Source organism: Bidens hawaiensis, unplaced genomic scaffold (genome assembly GCF_021521415.1).
Source record: "Bidens hawaiensis isolate Kalapana, Puna unplaced genomic scaffold, B.hawaiensis_p1.1 tig00028002_1, whole genome shotgun sequence".
Lineage (NCBI taxonomy): Eukaryota > Viridiplantae > Streptophyta > Magnoliopsida > Asterales > Asteraceae > Bidens > Bidens hawaiensis.
In genome coordinates this window covers 189,403-214,136 of record NW_027494542.1, presented here as the reverse complement: position 1 = coordinate 214,136, position 24,734 = coordinate 189,403, and the positions used below count along the sequence as shown (strand labels likewise).

The window sequence follows — 24,734 nt, the reverse complement described above, 5'->3', positions numbered from 1 at the left end:
TCTTTTGTTTTTATCTTGGTATCTGACAGGGAAAGTTAGATTATAAAGATACAACCCATCGTGGAGGTACATACATTTTTTATTATTAGAGCATTTGAGGGAATGTTTAATTTGTTTCGTATGTGAAACACACATGTTTTGCAACAGAACTTGAAGCAATGATATTGTTAATGGTTGGTTTGTTATATAAGTATCAGCTGGTTGTGATATTAATATATGTTTTATTCGTATGTATCATAAGGGTGGATACGTATAAGAAGAGACGATGTTCAACTTTCAAGGAAGAACACGCCAAAATGTGGCAAGTTCTCCGACTCCACCTGCAGGCGGCTCAACCTCTGCATCCGGTTCCCCAACTGCATCCGTTGGTGAGATCGATACGCGGGCACCCATCCAGTCTGTTAAAGCAGCTGTCAATTTATTTGGAGAGGCATCAAAAACCGGTGTATGTATATACACATTTAGGAACTTTTTCCAAAATTGGGTTATTTTTAAAACCCAAGATGACAAAGAGATGGCTTTTTGGCTTAGACTTCCAATTTGGATCATTCGTTATCTAAGATCGTGACTTTGAATGACAAAAAGAAGTTGCGGTCTAAGATGGCGACTTCAAATTAAATAAAAGATGAAGTCACTATCTAACATTGCGAATTCAAGTGAAACAACTTGTCAAAGGCACTAGGTAACGACTTCAGTTCAGTGATGAATTCGATTCTACTATTTTTTGAACAAGGTGAAGACGTTGTCTAGATAGCGACTTTGACTTTTTTTAAAATTTCATTTAAAAGTCCAACAGAAAAAAAAAACACCTTATTGTCATCAAAAGAAAACATTTCTACATAAAGTTCCACATTTAGCCAAGAAAACCTATCTATATTGTTGGTGAGTTTTGATTTAAATTAATATCCATGTTGACAGAGGGTATTGGAGAAGGAGACACAACTACATTGGACACTAAAAGAGCTTGACAAGTATAAAGAGCAACTAAAAAGTGCAGAAAGTACAAAAGCACAGGCGTGTGTTGACCTTGAAAAGGCGAATAAGGCGTTGCACGAGCTAACTAGCAAGCTACAGATGATAAGTGAAGGGAAGCATGCGGCGATAGAGACTATTGAGATTGCAAAGGCTAGAGAACAAAAACTTGTTGAAAACAAGCTTGAAAGGCTGAAATCTACCCAAGGCGAAAGCCAAATCCAAAGCCAAAGCCTAGCAGTTAATGACGGATGGAAAGAGGATGTAGATAAAGAAATAACTCAGTATAAAACATCTGCAAATGAACTTATCTCAATCAAGCAAGAACTCACTAGCCTCAGACAAGATTTCGATGCTGCTTTGGAAGCTAAGCTGGCTGCATTTCAACAGGCTGCAGATGCACAGCATGCTGCAAAAGTAAACCATCAGAAAATGGTTGAACTCTCTAGAGAAGTTGAGGAAATGCGTGAAACCCTTCATCGCGTGCAACTTGCTTCAGAAAAAGCACACGAAGAACATCTCAATATTATGGAAGAAAAGGAAGCATTCATAGAGTCAAGAAAGAAAGCCAAGGAAGATTTAGAATTGCAAATACAGTCTTTGAAACAAGAACATAAACTTTCAGAACTTAGGACTTTAGGAATAAAGCTAGAAGAAACAACCGAGGCGATTAATGTTTTAGAAGAACAGTTGCGTGAGGTTCGTGATGCAGATATGGAGACTTTAGAGAACTCTAAATTAGAGGTGGAAGAAGCGAAGAAACGACTTAAAGAGATCAAACAGGAAGAGTACTCAGTTAGAGCTGCGGTGGAAAAATTAAAACAGGAACTCGAGAATACAAAGAAGAACATTAATCTGTTGAGGGGAGACGACTTAAAACGCGAGCAACAACAAGTTGAGTTGGACAAAATTAAACAAGAAATTGAAGAGGCTAACACGGAACTAAACAAAGCAACAAAGAGTATCAATGAACTGGAGGTAAAGATAAAAGAAACAATGGCTGAAGCTGAAAAGGGGAAAAAAGAAGCACAAGCTGTTAAAGAAGAAGTGGACACACTTAAAAGACAAGCTGAAAATTCTGAGAATGGTAACAAAGAAGCAGAGGAGAAGCTGGAGGCTGCTATTAAAGAGCTTGAGAAAGCAAAATCCGCGGAGGAGCATGCGAGCGAGCAAATACGCAAAAGAGCTTCAAAAGGTTCTGGTGATGATAAGATCAAGCTGACAGCTCAGGAGTATGAAGCTTTGAACAAGAAAGGTGAGGAAGCAGCAAAAGCAGCTGAAGCTAAAGTGGCAACCGCTTTGTCTCAGGTGGAAACAATAAAGAAAAAAGAGAGACAAACGCTTCAGAAACTCGAGAGGAGCAAGCAAGAAACTAAGGATATTGAAATCCAACTTGCTGAAGCTTTAAAGATAGCTGAAATGGCCGATGCAGCAAAGGAGGCGATAGAAAGTGAACTTAGGAAGTGGAGGGCATGAGCCGCACAAACGCGGCTCAACAATTTTGAGGGCCGAAAGATAAGTATCAATCTGAGGCCTCTTTTCTATATGTATTGTAACAAATCCTCGTCAGTTATGTAGGTTTTGGATTTCATGAATTTCATAGCCTTCTGACATGTATATAGTTTTCATATTTAACTATTCCATGGGTACACCAAATCAATAGTCGGATAAGACAAAAAGTGTATTTCAAAGAACAAGAAGTTCATTTCTGTGAAAGTTCGAAGTATCTAATTCCCCTCCCCTACATAGCATAGGTTCATCACTAATTACACCAGCTGATCGATTTGTCATCTTTTGTTTTAGTGGATGGCGAGTGCGTGTACGCACAAGCTTAAATCAAGGTACAATATATAGAATGATGGAAATCTTTATTTAAAAGGGCGAGGAATGAAGGCATGCCAATCTATGCACAATCTCATGGTAACAATACCTAGATTTCCTTACTGTTTCTCTTATGGGAATCAGAAAACGAATCAAAATACATATCTTATGAGTATCATAAGTAAGCACACTCTAATCACTGATTTTGATATCATGTAACCGATAAAGATCATCTTGATTTTGAAACTTTTTCCACTCAGATTCAAGGGTTCTGCAAAACTCAGCCTTTTTAAGGTCTGCCAAGGGCATTTCAACAAGCACAGATCCATGCTTTAGTGGTCTTGTTGATTCACAAATCCCTGACTGCCTCGTCATGTAGTTGTATAGTTGCTGATGAAAAGGATGGTCCAGTGAGAAGCAATCTTCAGTTGTATTACTACTACTACCACGCCGAGAAGACCGAGAGCTTTCTCTTCGACAAAAATGAGGAAGCGCAGAATAGTCCATTATCTACACACGGTAAATTAAGAATCAAACTCCACTACATTCATATGATTTCACTTAACAAACTGTATTTACCTTCAACAGCTCATCACGGCCACACCCTGGCAACACTTGAACTTTTAACCTTGTCCGCTCGTGCAACAGCGGTTTTACAACCTGCAAGTAACATATAATGACATGATACGCTCAAAAAGATAAATATTGCATAGTTCTGATGAACTTTAAGTTAGCATGGCACGAATCTGACCTTCCAACAAGCCGAGAATACGTATGGAACATTGACTATATAATATGTGATTGTTTTCTCAGGATAGTTGAGGTCATCAATAGTAGAGATGGCAGTCACAAGCTGCATTCATTCCACCATAATGTTAAATTGCTACACGCGACCATAATGTTTTTTAAAACCCTTTACCTTAATTTGGTTCAATGCCGAAAGTTTCAGACCACTCATATCTAAAATCTTTATGCACTTGCCAACATACCGTCCTATTTTCTTTGTTGCAGCAGGCTGCAACAAATAACGCATAAGCATACATAGTCTGTTATGAACAAAACTACAATATAGGAGGTTCCCTCACCAATATTACACGATCTCGGTACTCATTAATTTGAATGTGTGATTGCACATAATACTGGACCTGAGGCAAGTATATGCACAACGTTGCATAACGATTATGGTATTGTTAAAATAACACAAAAAAGAAATACGATATCATATTCTTACAGATGCTTTGTCGAATGTACTGAGACCTACACCGATAGCAAAGACCGGAAGGCCCTGTCAAAGACAGCATAGAAATATATGAGTGATCAAACAATAATGTTTAAGTTTTGTGAGTAATTAAGTACCTCTCTTGTATAGCCAGACACGCCTATCAGCTGTGATTCGCGCACTCCTCTATAAAGTTTTGTAGGAACTATGGGATTCTGCATCGGATGGTAAATAATTATGTAAGTTTGCTAATTGTGTTTATATGCCCTTTTTTTAGAATTGATGATATAATAGTACTAATGTAAAAATACTTACAGATAGAATGTCATCTATACCATTTTCCAGCCTCCAGTGTAAACTATCTAACAACTGTAAAGTCATGCAAGGAGATCCCATCAAAAAGTGTATTGAAAACAAAGCATACTAATAATGAAAGGGAAATGATTGAACCATCTTGTGGGCTCTGGCAACATTCCCATCCCTGGCTTTTAAAAATCTCTCCAATGTTTCCACTTTATATCCTTGATGAACATTCTGCAAATAGAGAGGGCAACTTATAGTTGGCCACAACTGACGCTAGGATTGTGTGTGAATCATCAAAACCGGTTATTGGCCTTGTAGGGATTTTCAGATCGTACCCAACAATTTGGTTTATGGTTTATACTTGAAAGCGAATGCAAAAAACCAAACCGGATATTTAACTTTTGTATTTTACTTGATTCTTTAATAATTGTAAGTTGGATTATGAATGAGTTTCACTTAACAATACGAGACCGTCTTCAAGTGTTAACCGTTGGATCATTCGCTTCTGTAATTGAACTATATTTTATGCAATCATGTTATTGTAAAGCACCAATAAATCTAAATTGTGAAATGAAACCAAAGCCAGCCAGCCAACCAACTGGTTAGAAACTATATATATAGTTTGGTTTGGGTTGGTTTCAGTTTAGACAAAAATCATGCTTTGATCTAAAACCATCAAAACCAGACTATGAGAGTTAATTGGTAATGGGAAACTTGCATACCTGAAATGTTCTTTTGAGAGGCTCATCAACTGCATAATAATATTTTCGCAGAATCGTCAAATATTAATTAGTACCAATCATAACTGCTAGATATACTAACAAGATGATTGTAAGTTCAAAGGGAGGCAGAAACCTTGGTCCATTAAGGCCTTGAGCTGATTGATTGCTTCATGAGAAACACCACCCATTAGCTTATTTGGAGTTGTTCCAAACAAGACAGTGCATCAGATGGTTTTATAAAGAAAAATTAAAAATTTACTTCAAAGATGGACACTCTTTTATATGTCTTTAATTCTCTCTCTCTCTCTCTCTCTAGTTACTTTTAATTTACTTTGCGAAAAAAGAAAGATAGAGATAAAGAATCCAATCGTTATTAATAATTAAAAGTAGGGTCAAGAAAGACAGGTGTGACATATATACATACAATTTGTATATGTTATCTAATGTCTAGTCATTTTATGATTGTTAACGGTCCAAATCCAGTGGATTTCTTCCCCTTTAAGCAACTATATTCTTTTCAATAACATTCTTAAATTAAACTAACAGTACGGATTAGTCACAAGAATTTGAGTCTATACCTACAGTCATCGCCCGCGAAGGGTTCAGCATATGGTGACGACAAATCGTCGATAAAGGTAAAAATATCTTTTAAAAGTTTTCTATTATAAATACTTAGGTGGTTTATCAACATATATGTCAAAATTTTGGAAACCTAACGATGAGCCGATGACATATCGTGGATATTGGTGAAAATAAAATATTCTTTAATTTTCTTTTATAAATAGCTTAGGGGTGTTAGACAAACGCTGAATCATTAAGGACTAAACCAGGAAGATGTCTGAATGAATAAGAGGGTCTGAACCATTAAATGCTGAACCAGCAAGTATTGTTTGGTTGGGCATCTAATTGATAGTACATAATGATTATTTTACCCCTCTAAACTATTTCGTGTTGAAGAAAATACATCTGTTGGTCATTACTTTGAATGGCTATGCTAAAAGATGAATTATTATATAATGGAAATGCTAAACATCACTAAAAATAGAAATTACACAAAAATCCTTCAAATTCATGGAAAAATACTAAAATCCAAATGCAAGTTAATACTTTACGTACAATTTTAATTTTAATCATATGAAATTTGTCGACTAGCTATCTTGTCACGCAAACTAATCATATACTCAATGTCTTGTATGTGTGCATCGTCGTGAAGGTAATATTTCAGTAATGTTACACGCGACAAGAGTTTGCGCAGCATAATATATGTCCTTTTGCATCTTTAGTTCATAAGTTTTATTCTACTTCCAAGTTATGCCATAATGTCCTCTACCTCACCTACAGTTCACAAGTTCTCTTCTAATTCAAGTTCTTAACTTTTTTTTTCCTTATCTCAAACTGATCCGTATAATGGATATGGCTATAACTCTAATGCATATCTCCATACTCTCTGTGTATAAAACATGAAGAGCTTCAATAGCCACATGTAACTAATTAACTTCCTCCATTAATTAATCAATCTTATTAGATTGAATAATTGCATATGAGACATATAAAATCAGAATACTAAATTATTTGAATTAAGTAGGCACTCATGATAGTGACACGTAAAGGAAATTGACCTCAAATAAGGTCAAAGCTAACCTTCTGTGGATGAAACCTTATGCAACGATTGATCAATGAAAACGTTCGTGGTATTATATATCACACCCCGATCAAAGGCGGCGGAACATGCCGAGGCACGAAGGATTGCTCAAGAACACAATGACAATATTAAAGTGACAATATTTAATCAACTCGTTCATTTCATTCAATCATCAAATATAACACAACTTGTTCGTTACAAATAACAAAGTACAAGATAATAAATAGTTTCATTTTACTAATAACCTAACGGTCTAAAATAAAAATAACATCTTCAAATCTTCATTCAACTGATAATCAAACTCGTAATGTTGCATAAAATATATGCTTTGTCAACACGAATGTTGGTGAGCAATTCCATGATTTTTGTAAATATAATATGAGGCAAAATCCACAATTCTTATGTGACACCATAAATAATAATAACAATTGTGGTATATAAATCTTAAACAAATGAGGCTCCTTTCTAATAGGTAAAAATACCAAATTACAAGGAGGAGCGTATGCTCATACTTATTGAGGATGAGGATGAGGCCAACCAACAAAGGCAATACACATTTAGCAATTAATCTTATGAGGCATATAACACACAATCAAGTAATTATTCTAAGTAGCACATAAACTAGAGTTGTGGTTTGAAAATCCAAGTCTTAAATCATGTTTGTTTAAGTAAGTATGCAAGCTACCCCCAAAGTATAAAAGCAAAAACGAGGATGCAATTACTCACTTGGACAAAGTGACGTCGATGAAGAAAACTTAGAATAATAATAATCTTCTAGAGAGAGAGAGCCGACGGTTTAACGAGCGTGTCCTAGATTGAAAGATCTTGAGTTAAAATTGAGTCTTGAAGATGACAAATAAATGATATAAAAGTGCAAAGAAAACAAGGCTTGGGTTTTCGGGAGTTGAAGTTATATTTTACAAAATGCAGTTAAATAAAGTAGTATAACATAAAATGGGTTTTACATGAAACCGGGTTTTTGATGTTTAGTTTTACTCAACCTTTTTTAAATTTTACATAGGGGAGTTGGTTTAGTGCTAGTGTGCATGATCCCGCTAATGTAAGCATCAAAATCCGACTTTTAAATATGTGTTCGGTTTAGTCGGTTCTGGACTTGATAAAGCAACAAATCCACATCCAACTTCCCAAAACATTTAAATATATGAATGACTTCAATAAAATCAGTAGCTTAAACAAGTTTAATAATTTTTATTAATTAAAGTCCCAAACTCGGGTTTAAGCATGTTTAAGTCGGCCGGTATAAAACCAAGTTTGGTTCCGACATACCATAATCTTATAAATATAAATAATATAAAGTGCAGAATGAGTTAAAAAGGTTTGGAATGATTTTTGGTGGTTTGAACGGTGACTAGCTCGTTAAGACGAGTAGTTTGACTTTCACTTGGTTTTTACCCGAAACTTGGTTTTAGCCAAGATTTGTTCAACACTTTCAAAATCTTAAGTAATATGATAAATATAATTTAAAACATAACTAAAAAGATAGGTTGAACTTTTGGTGGTTTGAACATTGACTAACTTGTTAAAACAAGTGTTCGGTTTCACTCGGTTTTTACCAGAAACTTGGGTTCAAGCCAAGATTTGTTCTACACTTCCATATCAACCATATAATAGCTAAAATATTAAGAAAAACTCAGATCTAAAGTGTTTCATACAATATATTTGTTTAAAAGTTAAATAAAATGCTTAAACGAATGTTCGGTTTGGTTCCTCTTTGACTCGGTATGAAATCGAGGATGGTTACCACATGCCCAACACCATAGAACTAAAATATAAATGAAAACTCAGATCTGGAATGTTTTCATGCAACATGGTTGTTCAAAAGTTAATAAAAGTGTTTAAACGAGTGTTCGGTTTTGGTTTGGTCTTTGACTCGGTATGAGACCGAGGATGGTTACCACATGTCGAAAACGATAGAACTAATAAGAAAGTAAAATTTTCAGATCTAAACTCAAACAAGAAAGTTAAACGAGTAAACTTCTCGAAAACAACCCAAACAGGCCTAAAATGCAAAAAATAAGTGTTTGAAGGTAAAAAAACCTTAAAAAGATGGAAATGTTTCTCTTAACATAATTGAACTTATAACAACTGTAATTAACAAAAAAAAACATATACCCGAAATGGATTGAAATGCAAGATTCGGTTCCGTCGACTTTTAAAGTCAAACTTAAGCAAAATTAGCTAGAACAACTTGCGAGTTCAAACAATTTGGGAGAGAAGGGTGATAATGTGCAGGTAAAAATGGCTGAGAAGAGTGAGTATTTATGGGAGAGGATTAAGGTTTGAGGGGTTGGATAAAACCTTTATCCAATGGGTAACCAGCGCACTTTGATTCTTTATTTAAAAATAAGTTAAAATGTGTTTTAAGTTAAATAATTTATATCCAGAGATAATATCAAGTATAAGTACACTAGCTCTTAAGTCAGCTACGTATGTATCAAAATCTATTTACTAGATTATACGTATGATATTTCTTATTATTCATATACATGCAAGAACCATAAAGTTTGATCAAAATGGGTTGTAAACAAAATTATGTAAAGATGGAATATATTACAGTTCTTTGTGTATAGTTTGGTAGATGTTAGTTATTCTGCCACAAGTGACCAAAGCCAGCCTAACAAAAGGACATCATGTTGTCTTTAACCAAACTGAATATGCCCATGCAAACACTAACAATAAACAAGAAGAATAAGAAATAATATATACGGTACCAAAACCAACGGACCATGAGCCTTCACTTTATTATGGGCATAAGATTCCAGTTTCTCTGAAATACAATAAACTAAAAAATCAATGTTTTCTTTTATCAAACTGATTGATTTGAAGTACGTATAGGTTTTCTTTTTTGTTTCTTGAACTTTACTTTAGATCGAAGCGGATGGTTCTCAGTAGCGAAACAAACTTTATTTAGGTTTCTTGTTTAATCCTTGTTCGCATGATTATGATCAAAAGGTGGTATCTTCCTAATTTTTTTTTCTGGTGGTCTCATCAAAAGGTTTGTTTTTAGTGGTTTCTCTTTAAACAAAGGCAAAACCCATTACCACTTACCACTCCCTCATATAGCCACACGTTCATTTAACATAAACCATTAGAAATCGGACGCTGAGTTCTAATTTGTTAATTGGGATTACATTCAAAGGTGTCATAAGCATAGTTAAAGTTGGAGACGTTATTTTTTTCCGGTCGTTTAAAGTAGTAAAGATGCTCTGATTTCACTACTTGTGTTGGTCAAATCATTTGTCAGTGTCAAAATTTGATAAATTCTAAATATGTAGATAGATTTGGATTCCCCTTATTATATGAAAAACAATCAAGACCATCTTTTATCTAGTTCACCACTAACTCATCATTAATGTCACAATTACACCTCAAATGCATTGCCTTGGGTTTGGTTTTATTATCTACAATAGTTCAACACTTGAATTTAACACACTTAGAAAAGAGGGTGGAGCTAGAATATGAGAATATACTTTCTATGGTTTAGAGCAGTTTCGGTTCACAAATCACACATTGAAGAGAGGAATGCTGAGTTTAATACGGGTGTAGTCCCGGCCCGTCTTGGGTTGGGCAGTTGAAGACTAGAAGGGTTGAATGGGTTGGCCACCCATTCAACTTTAGTGGCCCGTTTTATATTATCTCTTGTAACTTGTGGAGAAAGAAATAAACCCTAGTTAGCCTCCCTATATAAACAATGTTGTATCTTGTAATTTGTTTAGCACCTCAATAAAAGAAGAGACCCTGTTCGTTGCCCGTGAATGTAGGTTGCACATCGTGACCGAACCACGTAAATCCGGTGTTCATCTTTACTATTCACTGCACGTTATATTGTTTGTGGTGTGTTTGTTTTCGTAATAACCTACTGCCGCCAATCATTATTATATAGTGAAGTTGGGTTTGTGTTTGAATTATTATCACACAATTTATTTGTGTGAGATCATTTTGTCGTCACAACAAAGAAGTCAAAGCCACCATATTATAATTCATAATATTTGTTTGTGTGATAAAAATACCACCGTCACCATCATCAAACCACAAGCCAGTCAACAACCAATATAGTGATCGTTGATCAGAAGGAAGCAGCCTGTTCAGTTTGGATCAAGTGTAACCAGGTTCTGATTTATATTTTAGTTCTAGTTTGGTTGTTAGGGTTAATTAATTTTGAGTTCAATATTACTTCTCGTTGTTTCCGTTGCGCGTATTATTCGTTTTAGAAATCAATTAGAAATACCGTTAAGTTCTTAAGGCCCGATCCGTTGTATTGATTTCTTTAGCCCTATCTGACCCCTTTCGGATCAGCCGCGTATACGTAATACCTAACAAGTGGTATCAGAGCCAGTGTTGGCTCTCACTCTTTCATCTCCGGTATTATGGCTGATGAGGGTAAAACGAAAATCGAGAAGTTCGATGGACAAAAATTGGATGGTTGAAGATGCAAATCACGAATTTGCTGATACAGAAGGATCTGGATGTGGCTTTGGAGGAACCGCCAGAAAAGATTACAAATGAGTGGAAAGCTATTGACAAGAAGGCGAAGTCAACGATTAGGCTTTCCTTGTCTATGAATGTGGCGTAAAACATCTTAGACGAAACCATGGCGCGTGGAATCATGAAGGCGTTGTCAAACATGTATAAGAAGCCATCATCTGCAAATAAGGTGTTCCTAATCCGGGAGTTGGTAAACACACGCATGAAAGAGGGAGGTTCTGTTACCGAACACATATACACCTTCAGTTATCACCTGAGACGTTTATCATCGGTGAAGTTCAAGATTGATGATGAATTGCTAGCTTGCCTACTTTTATCTTCATTACCTGACAGCTGGTCAGGAACAATCACTACACTCACCAGTTCAGTTGGATCGGATGCTTTGACTTTCAACAAAGTTCGTGACTTGATTTTGAATGAAGATTCTAGAATGAGGAATAATGGAGAATCATCAAACACTTTGCTAAGTGCTGAAGGTAGAGGGAGAAGCAAGAACAAAGGAAGCAACATGGGTAGATCAAAATCTAGAAAAAAAAGCAAGTCTAGGCCAAGAAAAGATATTAATTGCTGGAATTGCCAGGAGAATGGGCATTTCAGAAGTCAATGTACTAACCCTCCAGCACCTCAACAGAAAAAGGAAGTAAATTCTACTTCGGAAGTAAATGCTGCTACAAAAGAAGTTTTAGATGATGAAGCCCTAGTCTGTTTTGTTGAGAACACAGTGGAGTCTTGGATCATGGACTCTGGTGCGTCTTTCCATGCTACGTTTAGCACAAAGATCCTAACGAATGTTAGAACAGGAACCTTTGGTAATGTTCGTTTGGCGAATGATGAGGCTCTAGATATTACCGGGATGGGGTTATCGACTTGAAGACCCCTTTAGGAACTACATGGACTCTGAAAGATGTCAGAATAATTCCTGGGTTAAGGAAGATGCTAATTTCTATTGGCCAGCTTGATGTTGAAGGTTATGGTGTTACTTTCGGAGGAGGGAAATGGAAGGTCATAAAGTAACTTGGTAATTGCTCGTGGGAAGAAAAAGGGTACATTGTACATGGCATAAATCTGAGTAGAAGAGGTGAATTCAGGGGCTAGTGGATCGAGTCTATCATGTTTGTGGCATCAACGACTCGGCCACATTGGTGAGAAAGGTTTGAAGATACTAGCAGAGAAAGGAAAATTCCCTAATTTGAAAAAGGTGGAACTTGATATAGGGTTCTGTGAACCTAGTGTGCTTGGTAAGAATAAACAGCTCACCTTCATAAAATCAGGAAGAACACTTACAGCAAAGAAGCTTGAGCTTGTTCATACTGATGTTTATGGACCAACACCAGTATCATCATTAGGAGGCTCCAACTACTACGTTACTTTCATTGATGACGCTACACGGAAGCTATGGGTCTATTTTCTCAAAAACAAGTTCGAGGTATTTGAGGTTTTCAAGAAATGGAGGGCAGCCGTGGATATGGAAACGAATCTGAAAGTAAAGTGTTTAAAGTCTGACAATGGCGGGGAGTACATCAGCAAGGAAATCGTTAACTACTGTGCTAAGAGGGGTATAAAGATGATTAATACCGTTCCTGGTACGCCACAGCAGAATGGAGTAGTCGAAAGAATTAATATGACACTGAATGAAAGAGCTAGGGCAATGCGAGGTTAAATGCAGGGCTTCCAAAGACCTTTTGGGCAGATGCAATAAACATTGTTGCATATTTTATAAACAGAGGACCATCAGTTCCTCTTGGATTTAGAATTCCAGAGGAAGTATGGAGTGGAAAAGAGGTTACATTCAAACATCTTAAAGTGTTCGGTTGTGATGCTTACATTGGGATAAATGATACGGAGAGGGACAAGCTTGACCCTAAGGCGAAGAAGTGTACTTTTATAGGCTATGGAAACGCAAAGATGGGCTATAGGCTTTGGGATCCAGAGGCTAGAAAAGTATGTAGGGCTCGTGATCCAGTTTTTAATGAAGCAGGACTTTACAAAGATATAAAGTTCAGTCTCACCCCATGATATGTTGATTGCCGGTTCAGACATGTCAGAGATTAATAATTTGAAGCGACTGATGTCTGAAGAATTTGAAATGAAATATTTAGGTCCAGCCAAGCAAATTCTTGGCATGAGCATCATTAGAAACAAGAAGGACAGTTCTCTAACTTTATCTAAGGAGAAATACATCTGGAAGATTTTAGAGAAGTTTAACATGAGCGATGAGAACACCGTTACTCGAAGTACACCTATGGGTAGTCATATTAAACTTTCTAAGGATTAGTCTCCTAGTACTGATGGAGAAAAGGCAGAGATGGCAAAGATTCCTTATGCATCTGCAGTGGGTAGTCTTATGTATGCAATGGTATGCACGAGACCTGATATCGCTCACGCAGTGGGAGTTATTAGCAGGTTCATGTAAAATCCAGGGAAAGCACATTGGGAAGTAGTGAAGTGGTTGCTTAGGTACCTAAAGGGAACTTCAAAGATGGCCTTATGCTTTAAAGTCAAGAATGCAATTCTTAAAGGGTTTTCAGATGCTGACTTGGGTGGATGTAAGGAGACTTATAAGAGTATTATGGGATATGTGTTCACTATGGGGGACACTGCTATCTGTTGGAAGTCTAGACTGCAAAAGAGTGTGGCACTCTTGTAACGATTCCGGCAAATTCAGGTATACCCTAGCCGGTATATACTATTTACGTGTTATTTAATACTGAATATATGAATTATAATGTGTATATACGAGTATGTATGATTCACGGTACGAATTATACTCGATTATACCGTTAATCGTATTGGAAGTACGGTTAACCGATTGACGGTTATTGAAACCCGAATGAATCGGAGATTACGTTATAGACGAAATATATGATGTTTAGTAATGTTTACGAAGCATTAAAGCTTCGGGATAAGTGAATTATAGCACGGAAAAAGAATTTCGATTTAATGGTACGTCGGTACGTTAAACGAAACCTTTAATACCAAACCAAGCAAGAGATGATCAATCAAGCCGAAAAAGATGTGCAGTTATTAATAATATGATGTTTTAAGTCAATAAATGTCATGGTTTAAGTTTTTAAAGTTTTTAAATCGGTTTTATATAAATTTTATTTTTAAGCCGAAAAACGACCGTTTAGGCCTCGTTTTGAGCGGAATTAAACGTTTAACCGAAAAACGAACTGAACCAGATTATCCACAACATTATCCGGATTACACAATCCGAATGTGTGGCCAAGAATGAAGGTGTGGGCCCCACCCCACACCCTTTAATGCACCGATCGGACCAAGGGGTTTCCCCCTTGGCTTCCATTTTCTTTTTTCTAATCAACCAAACTCAAATTCTCTCAACCCTTCAAACATTCATCCAACTTCCCTTTTATTTATACCAAGAAACCGAGGTAAAGATCGTATTATAGTCGTGTTCATCTTCTTTTCTCGAGTCATTTACAAGAAAATGAGGTTTCAAATGAAAAATGGGTGAGAACCCGAGATGAAACCGATTCTTGCATGATCAAGTGATGTATACAAGTCATACAAGGGATCTTGGACCAAGAAAGGAGTTAAAAGAGTCAAAAACGAATTTTTACGGTTAAAATCTTTGTTTTGTTGTCTTAACCGAAACCATGAAAGAAATGGCTTGATTGTGGGTGTAACTTGCTTGGTGTGGTGTTATTGTGCTTGTAGGTGTTATATCTAGTTGCTAGCAAAGGCTAGAAAGCAAGATCTTTGCGATCTAAAGCTAGAAACACAAGGTAGTTCGGTTTTTCGTATGATTTATATGATTTGGACATATTGTGATAGACTTAGAGTTGGGTCATGAAATTTCACAGAGATGATCTAAACATGAAAATATGAGATCTGTGAAAATTTGGTAATTTTTGGACAAAGGATGAATATTCGGTGAATTTAATGCTCGGTTTTGGCTAAAAATGATGAAAAATAGTTAAACATCATGAAAAATTCTGGAAAATTCCAGATAAGCTTTTTATAACATATAAAAGTCACACACAAAATTTCAGATCCGTTGGAGAAGTCTAAGTAGGCTTTTCGGTAAAACGAGTTCTAGGGTTTTCTAGCTCGGTTTTGGTGAAAATGGCTTGAAAAATGAGCTTTTGGTTCTGGAAAAATTACAGGGAAATATGTGGATGGCAGGGGTCATCCCAGAAAAATTTGGGATTTTTCTAAGGTCGTTTGGTATTTTCGACATATTTGGTGTTTAAATGACGTTTAAAAATAGATAAATAAATGTTAAATATAAAAATTAATTCTGGAAATATTTTTATAAAATTTCTTACTGTCAAAAAGTGATTTGTGCAAAATTTCAAGATCCGAGACTAAACGGATAATTATTTGTGCTAAAAAGAACATAATAACAAACTTTTTAAGCTTAAAACGCGTAAACCGGCAAAGTTCGCCTAAGCGAGCTGACTGGTGTATAAAAACCCTAAAAATGGACTATTTTCATGAAACTAATTTAATCAAGTAAAAATAAATCATCCGAAAATAATTCGGATGATTTGGGTAATTTTACCCGATTTAGCAGTTTCCGGTGTATTAAAGACGGAAACGGGCCCCGCGGCCAAACGGGGTGTCTAAACCGAGCTCTAATTTCACCACTTTAATTAAAATATCAGTAACAACTATTTTCGGGTCGTGTGTGACCAAACTCATTTTTGAAAACATAAAAACGGATAACCGTGCTAGGCACGCAAAACGGGAAAACAAACTAATGGTAGTTTTGACTAAAGAACTCTAAATGATATCACAATCCGAGTCCTGAGAAGTGTCCCTGGGTTGACATTGTCCCCGGATCGAGTACAGTACTGGGTTAACAGTGTCCCCAGATGTACCGGTTGACACGGATTTAATTTATGGAAATTGTATAGTAACGACTTAGGTATCATATTACAGATTCAGGCTCATAGCTGTTCACTGTACTACATACTGACTCACGAAAAGGTGAGTTTCACGAGCCCCTTTTTACTGAACTGTTTTAAATATTTTCCCGGGGCGGAAAGCATGTTTCTATCAAAATGTTTAAGTACATGCTGATCGCATGGAAATGAATGTATTTATATAATGTTTATTGTACGGGAATCGTACGGTAATGTATTAAGATGGTAATTGTCTGAGTTGTTAACATTGTAAGGCCCGAAACAGTGTTCTGGGTTAACAGTGTCCCCAGAGGTTATTAAATGGGTTTCTGGGTTAACAGTGTCCCCAGAGGGTATTAAATGGGTTTCTGGGTTAACAGTGTCCCCAGAGGGTATTAGATGTGTTTCTGGGTTAACAGTGTCCCCAGAGGTTATTAAATGTGTTTCTGGGTTAACAGTGTCCCCAGAGGTTATTGGATGTGTCTCTGGGTTAACAGAGGTTTCACTTGTGGGCTCAGCATAATTTCATCGCTAATATATGATTACTATAATGATTTGTCATGGTTTATTTAAATTAGTGAAACTCACCAACTATTCGTAGTTGACCCGTTTTCTTTACATGCTTTCTAGGTACACCCAAATTGGAATGAGTGATACGTGTTTGATGATGTGTGCTATTTTGTGGAAGCTTAAGGATCTTTATTTTGTATTAAATATGTTAATGTACTATCGGTAAAACTTATGTATTAACGCCTAGACGGTAACGAAACTCGGAACAATGTAATACGTTATAAATTAATGTAGTGGTGTTTTCTTTATAAGCAATGCTGTTGATATCAGATGCGTCTGTTGCATCTTGTTTACGTTTCCGCTGCGGTTACGGGGTGTTACAACTCTCAACCACGGAAGCTGAGTATATGGCAGCTGCTGAAGCGAGTAAGGAGCTTGTTTAGTTGAGAACTTTCTTAGAGGAGTTAGGCAGGGAACAAACAGATTATCCATTGTACTGCGATAATGAAAGTGCTGTGAAATTAGCCAAGAATCCTGTGTATCATGGTAAAACGAAGCATATTCATATGCGTTATCATTTCATTCGGGGTTTAGTCAGTGATGGGACTATTCGGTTGAACAACATTAGGGGAGACAAGAATCCGGCAGATATGTTTACCAAGGTTGTGACATTGGACAAACTGAAGCTCTGTGTAGCTTCAGTTGGTCTCCAGGAATAGTGTTGAGGAGGTGGCAACGAACAGGTGGAAGAAATGGTATATATTGAAGACTAAAGTTTACAGGTACTAGCGTGTTAACAGGTGGAGCAAGTGAAGACGTTCCGAGGCTCCAAGTGGGAGATTGTTGGGTTTAATACGGGCGTAGCCCCGGCCCGTCTTGGGTTGGGCAGATGAAGACTAGAAGGGTTGAATGGGTTGGCCACCCATTAAACTTTAGTGGTCCGTTTTATATTATCTCTTGTAACTTGTGGAGAAAGAAATAAACCCTAGTTAGCCTCCCTATATAAACAATGTTGTATCTTGTAATTTTTTGAGCACCTCAATAAAAGAAGTGACCCTGTTCGTTGCTCATGGACGTAGGTTGCACATCGTGACCGAACCATGTAAATCCGGTGTTCATCTTTACTATTCACTGCACATTATATTGTTGTGGTGTGTTTGTTTTCGTAATAACCTACTGCCGCCAAATAGTGAAGTTGGGTTTGTGTTTGAATTATTATCACACAATTTATTTGTGTGAGATCATTCTGTCGTCACAACAAAGAAGTCAAAGCCACCATATTATAATTGATATTATTTGTTTGTATGATAACAAATACCACCGTCACCATCATCAAACCACAAGCCAGTCAACAACCAATATAGTGAACGTTGATAAGAAGGAAGCAGCCTGTTCAGTTTGGATCAAGTGTAACCAGGTTCTGATTTATATTTTGGTTCTAGTTTGGTTGTTTGGGTTAATTAATTTTGAGTTCAATATTACTTCTCGTTGTTTCCGTTGGGCGTATTATTCGTTTTAGAAATCAATTAGAAATACCGTTAAGTTCTAAAGGCCCGAGCCTTTGTATTAATTTCTTTAGCTCTATCTGACTTCTTTCCGGTCAGCCACGTACACGTAATACCTAACAAGAAAAAGGGACAATTTGTCAATTTTATTCCTAGATGAGAGAAAAATGGAGGATAAAAATGTTTTTGAGTAGAAGTAAATTTGTCAAATGAAAATTGTGTTTTGTAGCAATCTGTAACACCCTTGGCAAACACAACATTGTCCCACTCTTAGGCTATCCCACATCGGCCCTGGACAAGAGAGATCACTGGTTCATAAGTAATGTCCTGCCTCTTCAATCACCGACGCGTTTTGGGCAACCAAAAACAAATCCGTGAGCTCTTCGTGGACAGAGCGGACAATATTGGTGGTGCGAGGGGCCGGATGTTACAGTTGGTATCAAAGCCACTCTTGTGCCGTTCGGGATGTTGGGACACGCCTCATCGAGGACGATGAGTCCAAAGGGGGGTTGTCTGTAACACCCTTGGCAAACACAACATTGTCCCACTCTTAGGCTATCCCACATCGGCCGTGGACAAGAGAGATCACTGGTTCATAAGTAATGTCCTGCCTCTTCAATCACCAATGGGTTTTGGGCAACCAAAAACAAATCCGTGAGCTCTTCGTGGGCAGAGCGGACAATATTGGTGGTGCGAAGGGCCGGATGTTACAAGTGGTATCAGAGCCACTCTTGTGTCGTTCGGGATGATGGGACATGCCTCATCGAGGACGATGAGTCCAAAGGGGGGGGGGGTTGTTTGTAACACCCTTGGCAAACACAACATCGTCCCACTCTTAGGCTATCCCACATCGGCCGTGGACAAGAGAGATCCTTGGTTCATAAGTAATTTCCTGCCTCTTAACATCACCAACGCATTTTGGGCAACCAAAAACAAATCCGTGAGCTCTTCGTGGACAGAGCGGACAATATTGATGGTACGAGAGGCAAGGGTGTTACACAATCACTTTTGTTGTGTATAAATGAATTTGTTTCTAATCACATATTCATTAAGGAACTAATTTGAGGTAACTCTATAAAATGGCCTTAATAGGCATGAGCAATTCTATGGAGACAAATACATCAATAACCTAATGTTAGGCTCCCACGGGTTCAATCCAAAATTTTAAAAGTATGCATATTTAATTTATTGGTGGTTTAAGTGTTATCAAATTATATTAGTTAATTGAGATTTATTTAATATCAAAGGAAAATACACATAAACGGCGATATAAATTAGGATATGTAGAGTGTAAAATGTTTGATAGCCGAAAGATATGAGGTTTTTGCATATATAAATTAGGAGATGTAGGTAACTCATCAATGTGGGTGGCGCTGATTGCCGCAAGACAATGATACATGCATCAATCGGTGGTATCTCGATGGTTGAGTGTTATGTGCCTTGTGTCCAAGGCTTGATGCAAACTATTATTGAGCAGGGGGTCTCACCGGAAGCAGCCTCTCTATTCCTAAAGGGTAGAAGTAAGACTGTCTACATCTTACCCTTCTCACCCTACCATAGCTTTGCTATTGGTGGGATATACTGAGTATGATGATGATGATGATGATGAGAGTGTAAAATGTTTCGAGACTACCATTTGGTATTCTTGTCGCGGGGAGGGTGTTTCAAGTAGGGCTGTCATTTTTATCTGAAGCCCGAAACCCAACCTGAAAAACCTGTACCAGAATCTGAACTAACCCGACCCGAAGAGCCTGAACCCAAGAAAAGACTAATCCGAACCCGAACCGAAGTAATTTTGGCTTGGTTCTCAGGTTTGAGTTATAAGTTTCGGGTCAACCCGAAAAACTCGAATAAAATTTTATTTTTGAAATTAAATATATATTTTTAGGCTTAATAGCTAAGTGTTAGAGCATTCCCAACCAATTCTATTTATTTTTACCTATAAAATAACTAAAAAACATCATTCCATAAATTTATCTATCATTTTTCAAAAAGCTTTCATATTCTATTCCATATTCATACCCGTAAAATCTTTTTTTATTTTTTTCTCTTTTGTCTTGTTATATATTATATGATGATTGAGAGATAGTTGATATATTATATGGTATGAATCAAAAGTGAGTCCCTATATTTTATGTTTTTACTTTAGTTACCATATAACTCATCCATATAATAGGGAATTGATTGGAGAGGTGACTTTGATGGCTTTCTCAAAATTTACCCTAAATTATATGGGTGTGACAACTTTAGAGAAAGGGATGAGAATGCTCCTAGCCACTAAAGTTATCAAAATTTGGCTCTAATCGACTGTTGTCATTCTAAATATTATAAATCGATTGTTTATTATTAATTTATGTTTTTCGTTTATTACTAATAACAACCGTAACCGAAGAACCAAATGACGCTTGATTGAATACGATTACGGTTCGAGTTAATTTTACTCTTCATTTGAATTGTTTTATCAAGTTATGTTGGTTTATTATTAGATTATTTGCGTTATAAGCAAAAAAGAATATGTTATTTTAATTTTAGCATTGTAGTTTTTTAATATTTTTTGTTTTGTGTTTTTTTTCTATGATACTCGAAACCCGTTTAACCCAACCCGAAAAAGCCTGAACCCGAATTAACCGAACCCGAAACCCGTGAGAAATTTGGGTTGGTTTTCGATCAAGATTTAAAACTTTGAAACCTGATAAACCTGAAACTCGAAAAACGAACCCGAAGAACACCCCTAGCTCCAAGGGGTTAAAGAGCATTCTTATTCCTTTCATATCTTTAAATTCAAAATTACGCTAAAAATCATTACATAATATATTTTGACACATTTTCGAAGTTAGTCCTTGACATTTCACTAAAGTGATAAAATTGGGTACTAAGGTTTAAAAGTTGCAGGAATGAGTACTAAAATTTCAATTTTGTAACAATGTTTGGTATTAGTTTTAACTTATGTGAAAAATTAACGGAATTTGCGTCAAGTCATCATCGTAATGCTCGGGTTTACAAAAGCTTATGCTTCAATGCTTGGATTTTAACAACGCTAGATTTTTGCCGGCTGAATAAACATCGGTTTAAATATTTTATTTTTTTTTGTATGTTAATCTTTTTATATGTTAATTCGTCAATTTTATATTTTGGGGTTTTATTAAGATACCTTTACTAATGTAAAAAAATTCCCACCAGATAGGGGGTATTCATGGTTCAGTCTAAAACCGTGAAACCGCCAAAACCGGCCATCGATTTGGTGTTACGGTCGGGTTCTTTTCTAAATTTTCAGTCGATCGGTTTCAAATATTTTAAACCATAGTGAACGGTTTGGTTTACGATTTGTACCCAAAACCGGCCGTATAAAACAAGACTGGACCATAAAATTATATATATGTTATATTTAACAAATATTAATATTACATATATAATAGTTTATATAGAATTTATAAAAATAAAACCGGGCGTAGTTTTAAATTGCAAATGCAGCTACTATCCAAGCCCCTAGCTCCATACAGACCATAATTTTAGCCACCACTTTCTTATTTCTATCGCAGTCATTCATATTTGTGTTTTACCATTTTAATATTGTTTATTATGTGCCAAGTTTTGAACAAGGGTTTATTTGGATAACTAGAAGTTCTTAGTGTTTTCGGACAAGTTCTTATGTGTTGTATTAATTAGATTGGGAAAGTTTTTAATATTTACTTCGTACATGTTATATGAGAGCCCAATAAAACCTTACCCGTGAATCCAAACCGTTTTTGAATTTTCAACGGTTCGTTTTGGTTTTCAATTATAATAAACTTTTATTAACGGTTTGGTTTCGATTTGAGCTAAAAACCGTAAAAATCGGACCATGAACACATATGCGTCAACTCACTGCTGTAACACTATGTCCGGTTTTACTGGCCGAATAAATTTTGATTTAAATATGGTAACTTTAAAAATAATACGCTATACAAGGCCCGATATATTTTAACGATGCTAAGTTGAGTTCAGGAACCGCAACGAACGTAATCAATATAGACAAAATTCCCATTGACTCATAACTACAAGATATGAGTTTATCTACCGAATTTGTCTCGTAACGCACGAGTGAATCACTAGTTGTCATACTAGTTAGAACGTGAAATTCTAAAATATTCTTAAACACAAATATGCCAAATAATTTAGAGAAATGTGTAAAACAATAATGCGCTTAGCTTGTTTGTACTATTTGTTAACATTTAACGGAAGTTAAAGTTAGTACCTAGCTTTGTAAATTAAAACCCTAGTACCTACATCTGTGACTTTTAAACCTTATACACAATCTTGTTACATTATGTAAACGTCATGGACCAACATCGTATTATTTTAAAAATAACCGTATTTAAAACAATATATATTCGGTCGGTAAACCGAGCATTGTGTTACACCGACGAGTTGACGCGTATTCGGTGGGTATTGGTAACGTTAGTAAATGTACCTTAATAAAACCAAAAATATAAAGTTGTTGAATTAGCATATAAAAATATTAACATACAAAAATGTATATATATATATATATATAATGATGTTTATTCGATCAGTATGAATCGGTTGTTGTTAAAATCCGAGCATCGAAGGCTAGACATTGGTAAACCATAATGTTACGATGACGAGTTGACGCAAATTCCGTTAAGTTTCAACGGAAGTTAAAGTTAGTACCTAACATTGTTACAAAATTAGAAACTTAGTATCCATACCTACAACTTTTAAATCTGAGCACCCAATTTTGTTACTTTAAGGAAACGTCTGGGACCAACTTCGTAATCGTGTCTACTTTTTTTATACGTTATAATTACCTTTTCTCCCCACTTTACTCACAAGCACTCTAAAAAATTTATAGGATGCTACAAGAAATTTTCAAATATACAAAAAGTATAACATTTTCTCTCCTTCACTCACAGCACCCTAAACCGCTCCTAAAATTATAGAAACCGCACTCACATATCATGTTGGATGAATTCGAATGCTCTGGTTTGTAGATACTTCTGCGTGAACTAACCCATCGGTTGTAACTGCATGATCAACAACTATGTATTAATAAAAACTGATTCATCAATATGTTAGTATGAATTGATCCATCAATAATAACTACACTATCAACAATAACTTTGCTATCAATCACAACAGTGCAATTAGCTATAACTAAAACTGACCATTATGGCCTGCCACCATAGCCGCAAGTGGCCTGGCGCGAGCCACGTTGGCCACAAACACCACAATGACTAGCCGCGATTGATCTCTAGAGCAAGCGACCGTGAGCCAGCTTGCTATGGCTAAAGTGAACCTTGGGCCTTGGGAAGCGATATTTGACCGTTGGGCTAGGTTTAAAACAAAAAAAACACTTTTTTTTTGTTTTTTTTTTATTTTTCGCCTATATAAACCCCATCATTAACTTTAAAAATTTACCAGCACCCTCAATTCTCTCTAAACTACAATAAAAAAATTCTATATTACTCACCTACCTTTTTTAAAAAGTATGGATCAATGGGGTGAGTGTTACCGACTGGAAATTCCTTTTGGTCAAAAGACGACAACGTGTTTGGCGCCACCGAGATGGAGCAAAACTTGAGTCAAATGCCACCACCATGTCCCGACTTTTTTGTTCCATTGACAAAAGAGGTTCTTAAAGAGCCCACCAAGGACAAATGAGCCCCCCCCCCCCCCCAAAAAAAAAAAAAAAAAAGAAGAACTAATGAGGAGCAGGAGGCTCGGCCCGAGAGGTTGAGGAATTCGTTCTAAAAAGAAAAACAACTCTTTGGACAAAAGAGGAGAAAAATGCCTTGTGTTGTTTTTGGGTTAAAATATCCGAAGATCGACAAGCAGGTATTTTTTTAACCTTTTTTTTTGTTTCGTATAAAATTTTAAAAATATGTTTGACACTTATCTTTATTTAACTGTAGCGGGCTATTATAAGCACCGTATATTTTGGGAAAAGTTCGAGATTTGTTCTATAGGATGATGAGAAGTACGGACCGTACCGACAATATGATATCAAGAAGATGGTCTGAAACTTGCAAATTTGTAGGACTTTTTATAAATTTACATAATGTAAATAGTCGTCAAATGCGACTGAGTGGGAGCGATGATCTTCAACTCTACAAATTCACATGCAATTATAGAAAGCCGAAGTGTTCAACCAGTACGTAACATTAAACACGTGGGGACGAGAACTACTTGTGGCAAATACTCAATCGTGCTCGAAATGGGTCTAGTTAGTTACACTGGACCTTGATGATGGCTCAATGTCAAAGGGTACGAAAACTACTTCATCTGATGCATATGTCTAATCTAATAACTTGGATGCTCATGTAGGGATAAACCTAAACGTGTCTGGACAAGAATATTAGCCACAAGTCCTACGTCGACACTAGGAAGGGAACGGGGAAAAAGATCAACCACAAGTACCGGGGTTCATCCGGAATTTGTCAAAGACGTACACAAAATATCATGTAGTATTGAGGCGGCGGGCGAGGTGAAAGCTTCAAAAGACAGATTTAAGAAGTTAGACTTTCTTACCAAGGACTTTAGCAATCTCGACCCCATGCGCCGAGAGGTATTTGAACAAGAACAAGAGCCTGCTCTTGAGGAAACCAAAGTAGATCAAGAACGAAGGCGAAGAGAAGGAGTCAGCAGAGATCGGGAATAAATTTAAAT

The 24,734-nt window shown here is 36.5% G+C and overlaps 2 protein-coding genes across 2 annotated transcripts; one reads left to right on the top strand and one right to left on the bottom strand.

Moving 5' to 3' along the window:
* Positions 1–265: 265 nt before the first annotated feature.
* On the top strand, positions 266–2,691 carry LOC143576140 (WEB family protein At5g55860-like). The gene is made up of 2 exons (XM_077060311.1): positions 266–445; positions 919–2,691. Exons 1-2 carry the CDS (start codon positions 266–268, stop codon positions 2,446–2,448), a joined length of 1,710 nt encoding a protein of 569 aa, XP_076916426.1. The 3' UTR covers positions 2,449–2,691.
* Positions 2,692–2,799: 108 nt separating this feature from the next.
* On the bottom strand, positions 2,800–5,333 carry LOC143576141 (phosphatidylinositol/phosphatidylcholine transfer protein SFH9-like). Its single transcript, XM_077060312.1, has 11 exons — positions 5,171–5,333; positions 5,038–5,066; positions 4,463–4,546; positions 4,328–4,381; positions 4,150–4,227; positions 4,025–4,078; positions 3,879–3,938; positions 3,713–3,808; positions 3,545–3,646; positions 3,373–3,453; positions 2,800–3,303 (listed from the first exon to the last, which is right to left on the bottom strand). Exons 1-11 carry the CDS (start codon positions 5,223–5,225, stop codon positions 2,986–2,988), a joined length of 1,011 nt encoding a protein of 336 aa, XP_076916427.1. The 5' UTR covers positions 5,226–5,333; the 3' UTR covers positions 2,800–2,985.
* Positions 5,334–24,734: the final 19,401 nt, after the last annotated feature.

Coding starts and splice junctions, on each gene's coding strand:
- LOC143576140 (XM_077060311.1), top strand. CDS start 266: ATGTTCAACTTTCAAGGAAGAACACGCCAAAATGTGGCAAGTTCTCCG. Junction 446..918: donor GAGAGGCATCAAAAACCGGT/GTATGTATATAC, acceptor CCATGTTGACAG/AGGGTATTGGAGAAGGAGAC.
- LOC143576141 (XM_077060312.1), bottom strand. CDS start 5,225: ATGGGTGGTGTTTCTCATGAAGCAATCAATCAGCTCAAGGCCTTAATG. Junction 5,067..5,170: donor CAAGGCCTTAATGGACCAAG/GTTTCTGCCTCC, acceptor ATTATTATGCAG/TTGATGAGCCTCTCAAAAGA. Junction 4,547..5,037: donor CTCTCAAAAGAACATTTCAG/GTATGCAAGTTT, acceptor CTCTATTTGCAG/AATGTTCATCAAGGATATAA.